Source organism: Anolis sagrei, chromosome Y (assembly GCF_037176765.1).
Source record: "Anolis sagrei isolate rAnoSag1 chromosome Y, rAnoSag1.mat, whole genome shotgun sequence".
NCBI lineage: Eukaryota > Metazoa > Chordata > Lepidosauria > Squamata > Dactyloidae > Anolis > Anolis sagrei.
Window position 1 is genome coordinate 35,385,960 of NC_090035.1, and position 17,863 is coordinate 35,403,822.

The following is a 17,863-nucleotide window of genomic DNA, read 5'->3' on the forward strand; positions in this document are numbered from 1 at the left end:
TCAGGGACCATATGCAAATAGCACCACTGCGGCAGCCAATCAGAATGTTGGAACTTTCAGGCTGGCCAATCAAAACGCTGGCACATACTCCGCCCGCCCTCCACAATTCCTCTGTCCGATACAAACACTCTTCTTTATTATATACTAGCTTGGGGACCCGACGTTGCCTGGGTTATTAGGGAAAGTGGGTAATGGCGGTTCTGTATGCCAAGTTTGGTCTTTATTGGTCTTTGGATAATGGCAGCATTATTTTCAGGAAGTGAGTGAAGGTACTTGAAGTCCCATCATCCATGGGCCATCCTCCTACAAACAGCAGCAGGATATAGAGTGGGTCATGGGGGCTCTGTGTGCCAAGTTTGGTCTTTATCAGTCATTAGATGAGGGTGGCAGTGGTGTCAGTAAGTGAGTGAAGGTACTGCAAGTCCCATCATCCAAAGTCCATCCCCTTTCAAACTGCAGCAGGATGTAGAGTGGATCATGGGGGCTCCATGTGGCAAGTTTAGTCTTGATTAGTCATTGGCGAGGGTCTCAGTGGTCTCAGGAAGTGAGCAAAGGTACTGCAAGTCCCATCATCCATCTCCAAATTTTTCCAAACAACACCAGGTCGTAAAGTGGGTCATGAGAGGTCTATGTGCCAAGTTTGGTCTTGATCCGTCATTGGATGAGGTTTGCAGAAGTCTCAGAATGTGAGTGATGGTATTGGAAGTTCCATCATCCATGGTCCACCCTTCTCCAAAACTGCATCAGGATGTAGAGTGGGTCATGGGGGCTCTGTGTGCCAACGTTGGTCTTGATTGGTCATTAGATGAGTTTTGCAGCAGTCTTGGGTAGTGGAGGTACTTGAAGTCCCATCATCCATGGTCTGTCGTCCTCCAAACTGCTCCAGGATGTAGAGTGGGTCATTGAAGCTCCATGTGCCAAGTTTAGTCTTGATGAGTCATTGGCGAGGGTCTCAGTGGTCTCAGGAAGTGAGTGAAGTGACTGCAAGTCCCATCATCCCTTGTCAAATTCTTCCAAACCGCACCAGGATGTAGAGTGAGTTATGCAGGCTCTCTGTGTAAATTGTGGTCCTGATCCATCATCGTTGGCAGTTGTAATGGTCTTAGGAAGGGAGTCCAGGTATTGCAAGTCCCATCGTCCATGGTGCATCCTCCTTCAAACTGCACCTGGATGTGGAGTGCGTCATGGAGACTCAGTGTGCCAAGTTTGGTATTTATTGGTAATTGGATGAGGGTTGCAGTGGTCTGAAGAACTGAGCAATTGTACTGCAAGTCCCATAATCCACAGTCCATCCCCGGCCAAACCACACCGGGACGTACAGTGGGTCATGAGAGGTCTCTGTGCGAAGTTTGGTCCTGATCAGTCATTGGATAAGGTTAACAGCGGTCTCAGAATGTGAGTGGTGGTACTGCAAGTCCCATCATCCATGGTTCATCCTCCTCCAAACTGCAGTAGGATGTAGAGTGGGTGATGGGGGCTCTGTGTGCCTATTTCGGTCTGTATTGGGAGTGTTCTGACCCAGCCCCCTTTGGCCTTTCCTTTCCTCTCTTTGTCATCTCGGAATGTTGGATTTGAGGCTGGCCAATCAGAGACCATATGCAAATTTCCTTCTGTCATGCCCCGTTTCTGCCATGAACCCTCTTCTCCACCAGGGGCTCCTATTGAAGCTGGCCAATCAGAGACCATATGCAAATAGCACCACAGCGGCAGCCAATCAGAACGCTGCCACATACACTTCCGCCCTCCACAATTCCTCTGTCCGATACAAACACTCTTCTTTATTATATATACAGACTAGCTTGTGGACCCGGCACTGCCCGGTTTATTAGAGAAAGTGGGTAATGGCGGTTCTGTATGCCAAGTTTGTTCTTTATTGGTCATCGGATAATGTTTTCAGGAAGTGAGTGAAGGTACTTGAAGTGCCATCATCCATGGTCCACCCTTCTCCAAACAGCAGCAGGATATAGAGTGGGTCATGGGGGCTCTGTGTGCCAAGTTTGGTCTTTATCAGCCATTGGATGAGGGTGGTAGTGGTTTCAGTAAGTGAGTGAAGGTAATGCAAGTCCCATCATCCAAAGTCCAAACTGCAGCAGGATGTAGAGTGGGTCATGGGGACTCTGTGTGCTAAGTTTGGTCAAGATTGGTCATTGGATGAGGGTTGCAGCAATCTTGGGAAGGGAGTGGAGGTACTTGAAGTCCCATCATCCACGGTCTGTCCTCTTCCAAACTGCACCAAGATGTAGAGTGGGTCATGGGGGCTCTGTGTGTTAAGTTTGGTGTTGATCAGTCATTGGATTAGGGTCGCAGTGGTTTCAGTAAGTGAGTAAACGTACTGCAAGTCCCATAATCCATGGTCAACCTCCTCCAAAACTGCAGCAGGATGTAGAGTGGGTCATGGGGGCTCTGTGTGCCAAGTTTGGTCTAGATTGGTCATTAATGAGGGTTGCAGTAATCTTGGGAAGGGAGTGGAGGTACTTGAAGTCCCATCATCCATGGTCTGTCCTCCTCGAAAGTGCTCCAGGATGTAGAGTGGGTCATGGAGACTCTGTGTGCCAATTTTGGACTTGATCAGTCATTGGCGAGGGTCTCAGTGGTCTCAGGATGTGAGTGAAGTGACTGCAAGTCCTATCATCCATTGACAAATTCTTCCAAACCACACCAGGATGTAGAATGGGTCATGTAGGCTCTCTGTGTAAATTGTGGTCCTGACCCATCATTGTTGGAAGTTGTAATGGTCTTAGGAAGGGAGTGCAGGTATTGCAAGTCCCACCGTCCATGGTGCATCCTCCTCCAAACTGCACCAGGATGTAGAGTGCATCATGGAGACTCAGTGTGCCAAGTTCGATCTTTATTGCTAATTGGATGAGGGTTGCAGTGGTCTCAAGAATTGAGCAAAGCTACTGCATGCCCCATAATCCATGGTCCATCCCCAGCCAAACCACACCAGGACGTAAAGTGGGTCATGAGAGGTCTATGTGCCAAGTTTGGTCCTGATCAGTCATTGGATGAGGTTAACAGTGGTCTCAGAATGTGAGTGATGGTACTGCAAGTCCCATCATCCATGGTTCATACTCCTCCAAACTGCAGTAGGATGTAGAGTGGGTGATGGGGGCTCTGTGTGCCTATTTCGGTCTGTATTGGTAGTGTTCTGACCCAGGCCCCGGCCTTTCCTTTCCTCTTTTTGTCATCTCGGAATCTTGGAATTGAGGCTGGCCAATCAGAGACCATATGCAAATTTCCTTCTGTCATATCCCTGTTTCTGTCATGAACCCTTTTCTCCACCAGGGGCTCCTGTTGAAGCAGGCCAATCAGGGATCATATGCAAATAGCACCACAGCAGCAGCCAGTCAGAATCTTGGAACTTTCAGGCTGGCCAATCAGAAAGCTGGCACATACACCGCCACACATCCGCCGCATACAAACTTTGACTTTTATTATATAGATATAGATATAGATATAGATATAGATATAGATATAGATATAGATATAGATAGATATAGACTAGCTTGGGGACCCGGCGTTGCCCGGGTTATATTTATACAGATATAGATATAGATATAGATATAGATATAGATTTATCTGGAGTTTGTACAGTTTATTATGTCCAGACCAAATTTTGATTATCCTGGAAATTGATGAAATGCATTTTAATCTAAATCTGACATTATGAAGACCTGTCAATATTTCTATGTGCAATGTCATGGAGTTTTCTGGATTTAATGTTGACATCCATAAGAGCAATGTAAAACTTTAACTTTAAAAATTACTCTATAATAATGCATTTTTCTAAACCATTTTATGTGCTTGTGTCATTTGAATGCAGTTGCAGCTTTGGTTCGACAACCCAAAGGTTCAGTTGACATTTGAGGCAACACTACAGCAGTTGGAACTTCTATATAATAGTAAGTGGCTGTTCTTCTCTTGTATGTGCATTCAGAGATATTACTCTGTCTTCTCCTTCTGAAAGAGAATAAAATTTTGCATCAAGATAAATTAGATTCTGTACATTTTATAAGAGCACCCTATGCGTCCTGTTCTCTTGATGGGTTAAATACTGGGGGAAAGAGCACTGCTTAATGCAAAAGCCACTTATTTCTATGAGAACTATGATTTCTAGACACTGGCCTTTGTCCTGCAGTAAGGAATGTTCTCTTAAAAGAACTTTGTCTGTGCTCCAATATTACTAGCCTATTAAATACCTCATTCCTTACTCTCATTCATTTATGGATCAACTGTTAATAGAGGCAGATATATTTAACTTGAAATATGGAGTTCAGCAAAAGGAACATGGGTCTTCAGATTAAATGCACTGCAATTATGTTAAATCCCTTTTTTATTTTGTAGGTGATACTGTATTAGTTTACCGTGTACATAGCTATCTGGAACGGCATGGCTTAATAAATTTTGGCATCTACAAAAGAGTGAAGCCTCTCCCAAGTAAGGAGTTCAGTTCTTTTTCTTTGTGTTAACAAATGTGTGATGGCTTTTCTTTGAACAATAAAGCTTTTAGACTATAGTTAAGGTTTTTCAGAGTGTGGGATGGTTGTCATTTCTCTGTACTGCCAAGTTTCAGTCATCTACAAAATTGATGTAGTATAGAGCTTTCCAGGCATTTCATGTTGATTTTATTTTGTGTCAGGAGCGACTTGAGAAACTGCAAGTTGCTTCTGGTCTGAGATAATTAGCGGTCTGCAAGGATGTTGCCTAGGGGATACACAGATGTTTTACTATCCTATGAGAGCTTTTTCTCATGTCACCACACGAGAAGCTGGAGCTGACAGGAGCACACTCCACTCCCTGAATGTTAACTGACGACCTTTCGGTCAGCAGTACTGCTGGCACAAGGGTTTAACCCATTGCGCCACCGGCATACTTTTTAAACATGCATCATTTCACAACAGTAATTGAGATTTACTAGCAAACCGAAGGTTAAACCATACCCTTCAAAGAGACATGACACATACATTAACCATAATGACAAAATGTATGCGGACATAACATACTCATTTATATTTTTTAAATTATGATTTGTAAGATAATAACATACATTTCTAATATTTTTGTCATTTATGAAATCAGTATGTAAATATGTGTAAGAATCAAACAATATTAGATGAAATATTATGTAAAGACATAAATGCATTTTGTCATAAAGTATTTTTTAAATTTTCCCGTTTCAGTTGTTTTGCTAACTATAAATAGACTCAGAGGTTTCTCATACGCTTGTGCAACACACACGTACATGTTGCAGTTGACACACTAATGTTTTGTGACACACGGTTTGGAAAACTTTGGTGTAGTATATGGTGTAATATTTGTTATATCATATTCTGCCATCCTTTTCTAACAGAAAGACTCAAAGCAGCAAAGCAATTTAATAATTGGGACCTTATTTTTCTTCCCCTTCCTCCTTCACCAGTGTAATCACAGACAGAAGAGCGTCTGGAGATAGGGCCGGGCAGGCCAGTGTTCCCTCATTTCTTCTGCCGAACTAAAAACTCTTTGGCTGCGAGCAGAACTGTATATACAGTGCTTGTGAACAACATGGAGGAGTTATTTTTTTCTAACAGTAATATTTGGAAATCCCAACCCAGCATGTCCACTGACCTTATTGCCTGAGAAATTTTTGAAGCTTTAGTTTTAAAAATTAATTTTTCTCATTCCCTGTATTGAGGTTCTATCCCCTTATTATAGTCAAGGGATCACTGTTTCTTGATGTCTATATTTTGCTGTCTATGTTTTGTTTCCATTCTAATAACACAGCCCACCAAAACATTTTTTCCTTGGTGTCTTGGTGTATAGGCCTGTTGCTGGGGTTCTATGGGACACTCATTCAGAAAATTGCATTGGATAGACTGCATCAGCTCTAGTTTCTTTTCTTTTTGAAAATTTGGATTTTTAAAAATGTATTTTAATACATTCACTTTTGCCATACAAGTCTTATCTCAGTATGCATTATTCCAAAAGTAAATGTACCTTATATGACACTTTATATATTCTTTGGATATGTATCACCTATTATCCATACACTCCCTCCTGGAACAGCAATTCATTGTAATTGCATCAATATAACCATGTAGAAAGCCTGGTTCAAAATGCTGTATCTATCATCTCCATCTATTTTGATGGTTAGAATTGACTATTTCCTGTACCAGTCTTGTTTTGTATGACTCTTTATATATTTTTTCCTTTGATTAATTAAATCATTGATTATATATTCCAATAGATAAGCCCACCAAGTTTCTAAATCCCATCTTGTATTGTCTCTCCATTTTTGGCCTATGGTAGCCTGTATTGCATCAGCTCTAGTTTCTTAGATAAAGTTGTTCCAGTGGTTGTTCCAGTGTGCCTTCCCAAAATAAGGAAACTCCCAGCAATATGTCCCTAAATGCACTTTATTAGTGATCTGGGATTGTCTACACGCCCCATTTTTCTCTGAAAATTCTATCCTAGTTATATTTCACCTGGTCATGCTCAGCATTATTTTTAAAATTTTAACTATCACATTTGGCCCAGCCATAGGTTTTTTTTAAAACGTTGTGTTATTGTTGATGTTTACTGCTTATTTTCTGTTTATGAGTTTTATTTTATTGTTTTTTATTACTGTTGTTTTTTTGCTGATGTATTGTGGGCTCGGCCTCATGTAAGCCACACCGAGTCCCTTGGGGAGATGGTAGCGGGGTACAAATAAAGTATTATTATTATTATTATTGTTATTGTTATTATCACCATCATGGTTTTCTATGGGCAAGCAGATGACAACTGTTGCATGCTGTATGTTCTGTGTTTCAAAAACTAGATCTGATAGAGAAAAACGGATGTCATTCTTGGTCAAATACACCCAGAAACAGGGCTAACATTTGAGGCACCACAATGTGTGTTGGCCAATGAATAGGCAGCATTTAATAATATAAACAAAAACAACATTACAAGCTCAAGGAATACAGAAATGCACTGTGAACATAACTCGCACTTACTCATTGGCAGGTACGACCCAATAGACATAGATGGCTTCTGGATGGTGAACAATAGAGCAAGTCTGTACTTTTACATACCTAGGTGTCGTTTTCTCCGAGACTGGTTCTTGGCTCCCACATCATCAAAGGAGCTCAGCCAGAGCAAGAGCACGGGCAAACCAACTGCTAAAATTAACAGACCATAGCCAATCAGGTTCCTTAGACCCGCTTCTTAAAGTATATAAGGCCAAGGTTACGCCCATGCTCCTGTATGGAGCGGAAGTCTGGGGCCTAAACCAGGTATCATTATTAGAGCAATCTCAAGCACAGCACATGCGTAACTTTGTAGGAGTGGATAAAAGGACCCCAGCTGCAGCAGTGAGAGCAGAAACAGGAGTATATACAATCGATGGTTTATCCAAAATTAGGGCAAATAAATATTGGATAAAACTAAATGCCATGGCAAATGATAGGCTACCAAAATTGTGCCTGTTAGAGCAGACCAAAAACCATAGAATCATAGAATCAAAAGAGTTGGAAGAGACCTCATGGGCCATCCAGTCCAACCCCCTGCCAAGAAGCAGGATTATTGCATTCAAATTACCCCTGACAGATGGCCATCCAGCCTCTGTTTAAAAGCTTCCAAAGAAGGAGCCTCCACCACGCTCCGGGGCAGAGAGTTCCACTGCTGAATGGCTCTCACAGTCAGGAAGTTCTTCCTCGTGTTCAGATGGAATCTCCTCTCTTGTAGTTTGAAGCCATTGTTCCGCGTCCTAGTCTCCAGGGAAGCAGAAAACAAGCTTGCTACCTCTTCCCTGTGGCTTCCTCTCACATATTTATACATGGCTATCATATCCCCTCTCAGCCTTCTCTTCTTCAGGCTAAACATGCCTAGCTCCTTAAGCCTCTCCTCATAGGGCTTGTTCTCCAGACCTTTTATCATTTTAGTCGCTCTCCTCTGGACACATTCCAGCTTGTCAATATCTCTCTTGAATTGTGGTGCCCAGAATTGGACACAATATTCCAGATGTGGTCCAACCAAAACAGAATAGAGGGGTAGCATTACTTCCCTAGATCTAGACACTATGCTCCTATTGATGCAGGCCAAAATCCCATTGGCTTTTTTTGCCACCACATCACATTGTTGGCTCATGTTTAACTTGTTGTCCACGAGGACTCCAAGATCCTTTTTACACGTACTGCTCTCGAACCAGGCACCCCCCATTCTGTATCTTTGCATTTCGTTTTTCCCGCCAAAGTGGAGTATCTTGCATTTGTCACTGTTGAACTTCATTTTGTTAGTTTTGGCCCATCTCTCTAATCTATCAAGATCGTTTTGAATCCTGCTCCTGTCCTCTGGAGTATTGGCTATCCCTCCAAATTTGGTGTCGTCTGCAAACTTGATGATCCTGTCTTCTAGTCCTTCATCTAAGTCATTAATAAAGATGTTGAACAGGACCGGGCCCAGGACGGAACCCTGCGGCACTCCACTCGTCACTTCTTTCCAGGATGAAGAGGAAGCATTGGTGAGCACCCTCTGGGCCAATTACAGATCCAACTCACCGTAGTTTTGCCTAGCCCACATTGGACTAGTTTCCTTGCCAGAAGGTCATGGGGGACCTTGTCGAAGGCCTTACTGAAATCCAGGTACGCTACATCCACGGCATTCCCTGCATCTACCCAGCTTGTAACTCTATCGAAAAAAGAGATCAGATTAGTCTGGCATGACTTGTTTTTGATAAATCCATGTTGACTATTAGCAATGACCGCATTTGTTTCTAAGTGTTTGCAGACCACTTCCTTAACCATCTTTTCCAGAATCTTGCCTGGTATTGACGTGAGGCTGACCGGACGGTAGTTGTTTGGGTCATCCTTTTTTTCCTTCTTGAAGATTGGGACCACATTGGCCCTCCTCCAATCTGCTGGAACTTCTTCTGTTCTCCAAGAACTCTCAAAGATGGTTGCCAATGGTTCCGAAATGACTTCCGCTAGTTCCTTCAATACTCTTGGGTGTAGTTGATCTGGCCCTGGGGACTTCAACTCATTTACAGCGGCCAGGTATTCCTGTATGACTTGTTTCCCAATTTGGAGTTGGATGTCCTCAAATCCCTCATCCACTCCATCTTGCTGAGGTTGAAGATGACTTTCTTTTTGTGAGAAGACCGAGGCAAAGAAGATATTAAGTAGTTCTGCCTTTTCCCTATCCCCTGTCAGCATTGCCCCATCTTCTCCTCGAAGAGGCCCTATCGCCTCCTTGTTTTTCCTTTTTCTACTGACATAAGAAAACAATCCCTTTTTATTGTTTTTAATGTCCCTGGCAAGTCTGAGCCCGTTTTGTGCTTTAGCCTTACGGACCTTTTCCCTACAGGTATTGGCTATTTGTTTGAATTCTTCTTTGGTGATTTCTCCCTTTTTCCAGTTCTTGTGCATGTCTCTTTTGTGTCTCAGCACAGTTAGAAGTTCTTTGAACATCCATTCTGGCTTCTTTGCACTTGTCCTTTTTTCTCTTTTTGTTGGCACGGTTTGCAACTGTGCCTTGAGTATTTCACTCTTGAGAAACTCCCATCCATCCATAACTCCCTTGTCTTTTAGTATCTGTGTCCACGGAATGCTGCTCAGTGTTTCTTTCATTTTTTGGAAATCAGCTCTCCTAAAGTCCAAAATGCGAGTTTGACTTGTTTTAGTTTCAGCCTTCCTTTGTACCTCAAACTGCAGGAGCACATGGTCACTTGCCCCTAAGGATCCTACCAGTTCAACTGCATCGATCAGGTCCTCCACATTTGTTAGGATGAGATCAAGAGTAGCCAATCCCCTTGTTGCCTCTTCTACCTTCTGGACCATGAAATTGTCTGCAAGGCAAGTGAGGAATTTGTTGGACTTTGTACTCTTGGCCAAGTTTGTTTTCCAGCAAATATTGGGATAGTTGAAATCGCCCATGACTACTACATCTCTTCTCTGTGCCTGTTTGGTCAACTGTTGGCAGAAGACTTCATCAAGTTCTTCCTCCTGGCTTGGAGGTCTGTAGTAGACTCCTACAAGATCTTTTTGAGTCCCAGTTCCCTTGATTCTTATCCAGATACTTTCAAGCTGGTTTCCCGGATTGCTGTCATGCATTTCTTCTGCAGCATAAGAGTTTTTGACATATAAGGCTACTCCGCCTCCTCTCCCCTTTGTTCAGTTTCTGTGAAAGAGGTTATAGCCCTCGATGTCTACATTCCAGCGATAGGAGTCATCCCACCAGGTTTCAGTGATGCCTATGATATCATATTTGTGGTGTTGTGTAATAGCTGGTCTATTTTAACCTTCATTTTAACCTTCATTTTTAATTTTTGTGGTATGAAATTTTATCTTGACATTTTAATGATGATATTTTTAGTTATCTTTTAACCTAATCAGGTGTGAATGTGTGTTGGTTCGCTGTTGTGGGGGGTCTTGGGATGGTAATTGTTGTCTGTTTGTGCATGTTTCTGTTTTTGTTTTTAGTGTTGATGCGGTCAATAGACTATTAAATAAACTTTGCTTGCTCATTGGCAGGCCCAGACTGCACAGATCAGTGCCATATACTCACAACATACCACTGTTCCTCATGCATTTCTGATTTAGCTAAGAAGACTGGCAAGGTGATCATTATTGGTTCTGGAGTCTCTGGTTTGGCTGCAGCTCGCCAACTACAGAGCTTTGGAATGGATGTCACACTTCTAGAAGCAAGGGTGAGTGTATGAGGATATGTGTCAAGTCCAGGAGTTGTTTGACTGGGATCATGTTTTTCCTAGCTTGTATGCTCACAAGTTATCATCGTAATTATTTGTGGTCTTCTGGTGGAATGATGTTACATAAAAAGCAAAACAAAATTTTTACTGAGCTAGAGATTCCTCTGGTGACTTTAGGAAGTTTCTAGTGCAGTGGTTCTCAACCTGTGGGTGACCAAGTGTTTTGGCCTACAACTCTCAGAAATCCCAGCCAGTTTACGAGCTGTTAGGATTTCTGGGAGTTGAAGGCCAAAAACATCTGGGGACCCACAGGTCGAGAAACACTGCTCTAGTGGATGCTGATACTTCCCTTTGCAAACTAGTTGAGTGCTTTGTGAGTGCATTCCTCTGTACACAGGTGTGCAGGATTTCTCCTGTTCCATGTCTGTGAGTTTTGTAGCTCACTATTTAATTGTAGTGTGTTTTGTTATGGTTGAGAGTTGTATAAGCAAGCAAATATGCAAATATTTTATTAAACAAATACAAGTGTTTGTTTGCCCTCGTGCATAGTTTATATGCCTTTTCATTTCTCAACTGGGATGCCACTGGATCTGGAAGAAAGAGTATAGTAATATGGATAAAAAAGTAGAATATGGTAGTTTCATAAACACTGAAATTCAAGAGCTCTCTCAATTTTTATAGGATCGCGTTGGGGGCAGAGTTGCTACTTTTCGCAAAGGAAACTATGTTGCAGATCTAGGAGCCATGGTAGTGACAGGCCTTGGTAAGTATTTACTTAAGATTATAGGTAGTTTAAGTAAGCCCTCTACTTTTGCAGGACCTAAGGAGGCAGGGTTCCTCACAAAATGGGAAAACCGTAAATAATAAAGCCTCTAGACCTAGCTCTTAGATTCCTAGAGATAACATGTTAATCAGATCTGCAAAAATTAAACCTGCAAATGTGGAATGCTGTCTGTATACTCTTTTCCTTTTATAGTTGCCACTAATAGTACACCTAACTTCATCAGATGTGTGTCTTTTTTGTGCATGTGCCTCTCAAGATGCAATTTCAGATCCACTTTTTTGTTTCTGTTCATTTTAACAGTTATTATTATTATTATTATTATTATTATTATTATTATTAAACTTTATTTGTACCCCGCTAGCATCTCCCGAAGGACTCGATGCGGCTTACAAAGGCCAAGGCCTCAACACACAACATAACAATACAATACCTAAAGCAACTTAAAACAATTAAAGCAATATAAACAACAAGCAATAAACAATACACTAAGACACAATAAAACTGGGCCGGGCCAAAGTAATGGGCACAGAATTAAAAGTGCTGATGTGACAGGTAGTATATAAGGCTTATAGGGTAAGTGCAGTGTGCGGCCATCTGGAGTCAAGGGAAACCTTTTTAAGGAGTGGACGAACCACAGCTTGTTTCAGATAGGATGGAAAACCCCCTGCTCCAACGATGCATTAATGATCAACACAAACCAATCAACCAACTCCTCCCTTAGTCAAGAGGGCAAGGGTCCAAAGCCGACATGGTTGCCCTCACAGCTCCAAGGACCTCTTCCACGGTCTCAGGAAGAACAAGCCTAAAAGAATCCCACAAAATCGGACAAGCAGATGCCCCATTCACCTCCTCTGGCACTGTGATGGAATTGGAGTTGAGCTCAAGGCGTATCTGAGCGACCTTGTCTGCAAAATGGTGTGCGAACTCGCGACACTGAGTAGCTGGGTCGTCGAAGGTCTCCTCCACCACAGGTGGCTGAAGGAGTTCCCCGACGACCCGGAACAACTCCGATGATCTATTTGCTGCAGACGCTATACAGGTAGTCATATAGGACTCCTTGGCTACCTGTATAGCCATGGTATACGCCCTAAGAGAGGCTGTAGCCCATGCTTGATCAGACATGTCCCGAGAACTCCTCCAAGTGCGCTCTAGCCCCCTCCTCGTATGCTTCATCACAGCCAGCTCCCCGGTGAACCAGGGAGACGGCTTGTCATGACACAACGTGATGGGGCATTCGGGAGCGATTGTATCTATCGCCCTGGTCATTTCCCTGTTATAGAGATCGACCAAGACGTCGACAGGATCGCCAGGCTCCATGGCGGGAAGAACCCCAAGATTCCTCAGGAATCCCCCGGATCCATCAGTCTCCTGGGGCGGACCATCTTAGTTTGTCCTCCACCCCTGTGGAGGTTTAGGGTTGCAGAGAGTCTAAAACTGACGACATAGTGATCAGACCATGACACAGGAAGGATGTTTTGTTCTTCCACTCTGATCATTCCACTGTCTGCCACAAAAACTAGGTCGAGTGTGTGTCCAGCCTGATGGGTAGGGCCAGATATAATTTGTGATAGCCCCATGGTCGTCATGGCGGCCATGAAATCCTGAGCTGCACCAGTCAAGGAGGTCTCAGCATGAATGTTAAAGTTTCCCAGCACAACCAGGAGCTGGGAGACCAAGGCCGAATTGGAGACCACCTCTGCTAGCTCAGTCAGGGAAAGTACTGGATCGCGGGGTGGGCGGTACACCAGCAGAAACCCCATGCTATCACGGTTTCCCACCCTTAGGTGTACACACTCAAACCCAGATGCTTGCGGAACAGAGCATCCGACCACGGCGATGGATTGCCGATAGACGACTGCGACCCCTCCTCCCCGCCCCCCCAGCCTGGCCTGCTGATGCACTCCGAAGCCCGGTGGGCACAGCTGAGTGAGATTTACTCCCCCCAGCTCATTCAACCAGGTCTCAGTAATGCAAGCCAGATCCGCCCCTCCATCCAGGATCAAGTCCTGAATGGCAGCGGTCTTACCATTGACGGATCTGGCGTTAATCAGCAAGACCTTAAGACCAAGGGGATTGCCATGTAGCCTACCACTTCCTACCTTCTCCAGGGTCGCAAGAACTCTGTTGCGCTTCTCCCTGGGACAGTTCACTTTCCAAATAATAGAACAGGGTTATGCTCGCTGATCCTGTACCCAATAGTCTTAATCAATCTGTGGTTGCATTAAATCAGTCTTTGTTGACTATTAATCCCTGCTGAGAATCTTCCCTAATCCACTTAAAAGGTTTTAAAGCAGATTAACAAAATATAGTCTGCTAGTTTCTATTTTTCATGACATCTGATTGGAACATCCATACACATGCTCTTCCTTGAACTTTAGAAAAAAGTCAAGCAAGCTAGATGTTCCTGAATGGAATCTACCTGTGTAGTTCCTACATTTTTACAAAAAGTTATATTGTAGTAATATTTTCATTAAGCTAACCCAAAAGGATTTCTATGGGATTTTATCATCTTTGGATTAGTTTATCTGACAAGATACTATATTTTAAAAGTCTGGAAGAGGGAACCAGGGTGTAGATAAGAATTTGATCTTGAAGATTTTTAGTGTGCATGTTGTCTTGAGATGTGATAAAGAAGAAGGGTCTGCTGGACTCTCAATATGACTAATTGAGTCATATGGTTGTATTAGGTTTTTATTTTTTTATTCCTATGTTTTCTGGAAGCTGGGGAGACCATTTGATTCTCCCTTTTCAAAGTAAACTTCATTGTAAACTCAGAATTGTCTCTATCCTGATCTTAGTCTAACTATAGAGACTACATAAAATAAAAGTGAAAAGGTCGTCAGTCCTCTGTTTTGTACTTCATCCACTTCCCCAGCCCAATGATACGCTGTTTGCACTATCCCTCGCCCAGTTCTTTTTTAGTTGATTAGGTACATTTTTAGCACTCCTGGCCATTGCTATTGTTGAACTTCGCCTGATGGAGCCCCAGTGTATTTGGTTTTATATTTTATACTTAGTGTGTTTTATCATGTTCTTTTTTTTTATTGATTTATCACATTTATTACATATTATTACATTTTGTACATCAACCTCTTTAACATATTGTTTTGTTGTTTTGCTCTGACATTTCCCCCCCTTTTCTCTTCCCCCCCCCCTTTTTTTCACCACAGTGCTCCCCTCCACCCGTCTCAAGCCACCATTCTTACATTTCATCTGTCCAAAATTTCATTTCTTCTTGTGACGGTAATTTTCCTTCCTTATTTTTTAATCCATTTACCACAAATCTTCCCCATACAGCATCAAAATTGCTTTGTTTCCATATACCTTTTTTAACCTTCAATATACATGTCAATTTATCATTTATTGCTATTTTCCATGCTTCTTTATACCACTCCTCTATTTGTATATTCATTTCTTTTTTCCAATTCCTTGCTATAAGCAGTCTTGCTATAGTTAGTAAGTGTGTTATCGCTTCTTTATCCTCCTTTTTCAATTGCTTATCGTTATATACTGATAGTAAGGCTATACTAGGACTTTTATCTAATTTTATATTCATTATAGTTTCTATTTCTCTAAATACTTTCTCCCAAAAATTATTTACATATTTACATTGCCACCACATGTGTATATATGTTCCTGGTTCTTGACACCCTCTCCAACAATTTATTGAGTTATTTTTATTCATATATGCTATTCTTACCGGTGTCAAGTACCACTTCCATATTAACTTGTAATAGTTTTCTTTAACACATATCGATAAATTTTTTAAATGTCTTTGTCCCCATAATTGTTGCCACTCTATTTCACTTATTTTTATCCCTAAATCCTCTTCCCAAATCTCTTTAAGGGTGCACTTTTTTGTTTTTTCATCTTTCATTTCAATTAGTATCTTATAAATTTTGCTAATTATACCTCTCAAGTTTTCGTGTTCTTCTACAGTCCTTCCCTTCTGTATTATTTGTTCGAATTGATTGAGTTGGCTTCCACTTCTATTATTTTTTTTCCAGTTTATTAATCATTGTTCTAATTGTATACAATGAAACCATGACAATTTTATTTCTTTAAACTCTTCCAACATCATTTCCCTCTTCATTTCCACCTTCATCCAATCCCCTATCCTATCTAAGTTTATTTCCCTTACTTTTTTATCCATTACTTTTAAAAAAAATTTTGGGAACTTCTTTTCCATCACTATTGGGGTTATGATTGATCCCTCCTTTATTAACCTCCCCTTATATTTATTCCATACTTTCAGTATGTTGCTCAGCATTGGGTTTCTAATTTCCCTCATTTCTTTTCTAGTAAACTGTTTAAAAAATATATTCCAAGTTTCATCTTCCACTTTTCCTGAATCATTGCTAAGCCAATCTATTCCCTCTTTTTTGACCATTCCTTCTATAACCAAACTTAATCTACTTGCTTCATAATATTTTTTTATATTAGGTAACGCCAGTCCACCCTCCGTTTGCGATCTGTACCATAATTGTTTATTTAATCTGTTTCTTTTACTTCCATTACAGTACTTATTAATCATTTGTTGCCATCTAGTTAGTTCTTCTTCTGTAATTTGAAGTGGTAGCATCCTAAATATAAAATTTATTTTTGGAAGTATTTTCATTTTTACTAATGCTATTCTTCCAAACCAGGATAAGCGTATACCTTCGTACTCTATTAACTTTTTCTGGACTTCTTTCCTTAATGTTACTACATTTACTTCCTCTATCTCTTTTAAATCCTTAGTTATTATTACTCCCAAGTATTTTAGTTTGTTCTTAATTCTTATTCCCCTTTTGCTCTGTTCTATAAAATCTTTTTCTTCTTCTCTTGTATAACTAAGTAGCATCATTTCTGACTTGTTCCAATTAACTTGTAAACCTGTTGCTTTCCCAAATATCTCCAAATGTTCTTTTATTCTATCCATTTTCTCCACTATATTTTCTATAAATAACAATGTATCGTCAGCGAATAAACTCACCTTCTGTTTCTCCTTTTTTCCTAACCCTTCTAAATTTTTATCATTCCTTATGTTATTAGCAAACAGTTCTATCACCATGGCAAATAGTATCGGAGACAAAGGGCACCCTTGTCTGGTTCCTCTAGTCACTTTTATTTCGTTTGTCACTCCGTCATTTATAGTTACCACTGCTGAGTTCCTTGAGTAAAATTGTTTTAGTACTCCTTTTATTCTATTTCCCATTCCAAATTTATTCAATATTTCCCTTAATGTCTCCCATTCCACACAATCGAACGCTTTAAAAATATCTAATGATAATATCCCTGCTTTTTCTTTCCCCTCTTTAGCCCAATGAATTTTATTTAATACTCTCCCTATCAAATTTGACATTTGTCTTCCTTTTATAAACCCGCACTGATCTTGTTTTATATACTTATACATACATTTATTCATTCTATTGGCTATTATCGCGGACAATATCTTTGCATCCTGATTAATTAATGATATGGGCCTATATGACCCTGGGTCTGTTAAGTCTTTATCAGGTTTAGGTATTAATATTATTAATGATTTCCTCCATGATTCGGGTATTTTATCTCCCTTCATTATTCCATTGTACAATTCTAATAATTTTGGGGTTAAAACTTCTCTAAAGCTTTTATAATATTCTGTCCCTAGACCATCCAAGCCCGGAGCTTTCCCTACTTTTAATTTCTTAATAACTTCCTCTATTTCTTTTTTCTTAATAGGTTGTTCCAGTAACTCTTTATCTTTCTCCTCCAGCTTACTCTCCCAATTTTCCTCCACATATTTCCTAATTGCCTCTATGGGGCTTGCTTTGGTTTGATATAGTTCTTTATAAAATTCTTCAAATACTTTCAATTTTTCTTTCATAGCTCTACATAATTTACCTGTTTTATCTTTTATCGTATTTATCATTCCTTCCATTTTCTTTTTCTGTGTTCATTTGGCTAGCATCTTTGAATTCCTATCACTAAACTCAAAATATTCCCTCCTTAAATAAATTAAATTTTCTTGTACTTCGTCTATTTCCATTTTATCCAATTCCTCTTTTTTTGCTCTTAACCTAGCATAAATTCGTGTATCTCTCTTTATTACATATGCTTTTTCAATCTCTTCTATTTCTCTTTCTAAATTCCTTTTCCTTTCTTCTTGCCTTCTTTTTAAGTTAATTGTCTCTTTTATACATAACCCTCTGGTCACTGCTTTCATAGTGTCCCATAGACCTCCCTTTGTCACCCCCTTTTCATTAAAGCCCCATATTTCTTGCCATTCTGCTTGCACTTTATCTACTATCTCTTTGTGATTTAGTATTCTTGTATTTAACCTCCACCTTTTCATTTTGTCATAATCACGTTTCAACACAATCTCAATTGAAACCAAAGCTTGATCCAAAATCTTAATCATACCTATATCAGCATTTAGTACTTTACTTGTC

General features: G+C 40.8%; 1 protein-coding gene across 4 annotated transcripts in view; it reads left to right on the top strand.

Annotated features, from left to right (window-relative positions):
• LOC137095131 (lysine-specific histone demethylase 1A-like) overlaps positions 1-17,863 on the top strand; it is a 95,360-nt gene that overhangs the window by 41,930 nt on the left and 35,567 nt on the right. For all 4 annotated transcript variants that reach the window (XM_067461426.1, XM_067461428.1, XM_067461427.1 and 1 more), the window contains exons 5-8: positions 3,824-3,902; positions 4,345-4,437; positions 10,560-10,666; positions 11,348-11,429. In XM_067461426.1, coding sequence (XP_067317527.1) covers positions 3,824-3,902; positions 4,345-4,437; positions 10,560-10,666; positions 11,348-11,429 — 361 coding nt within the window. The remainder of the gene's footprint in view (positions 1-3,823; positions 3,903-4,344; positions 4,438-10,559; positions 10,667-11,347; positions 11,430-17,863) is intronic.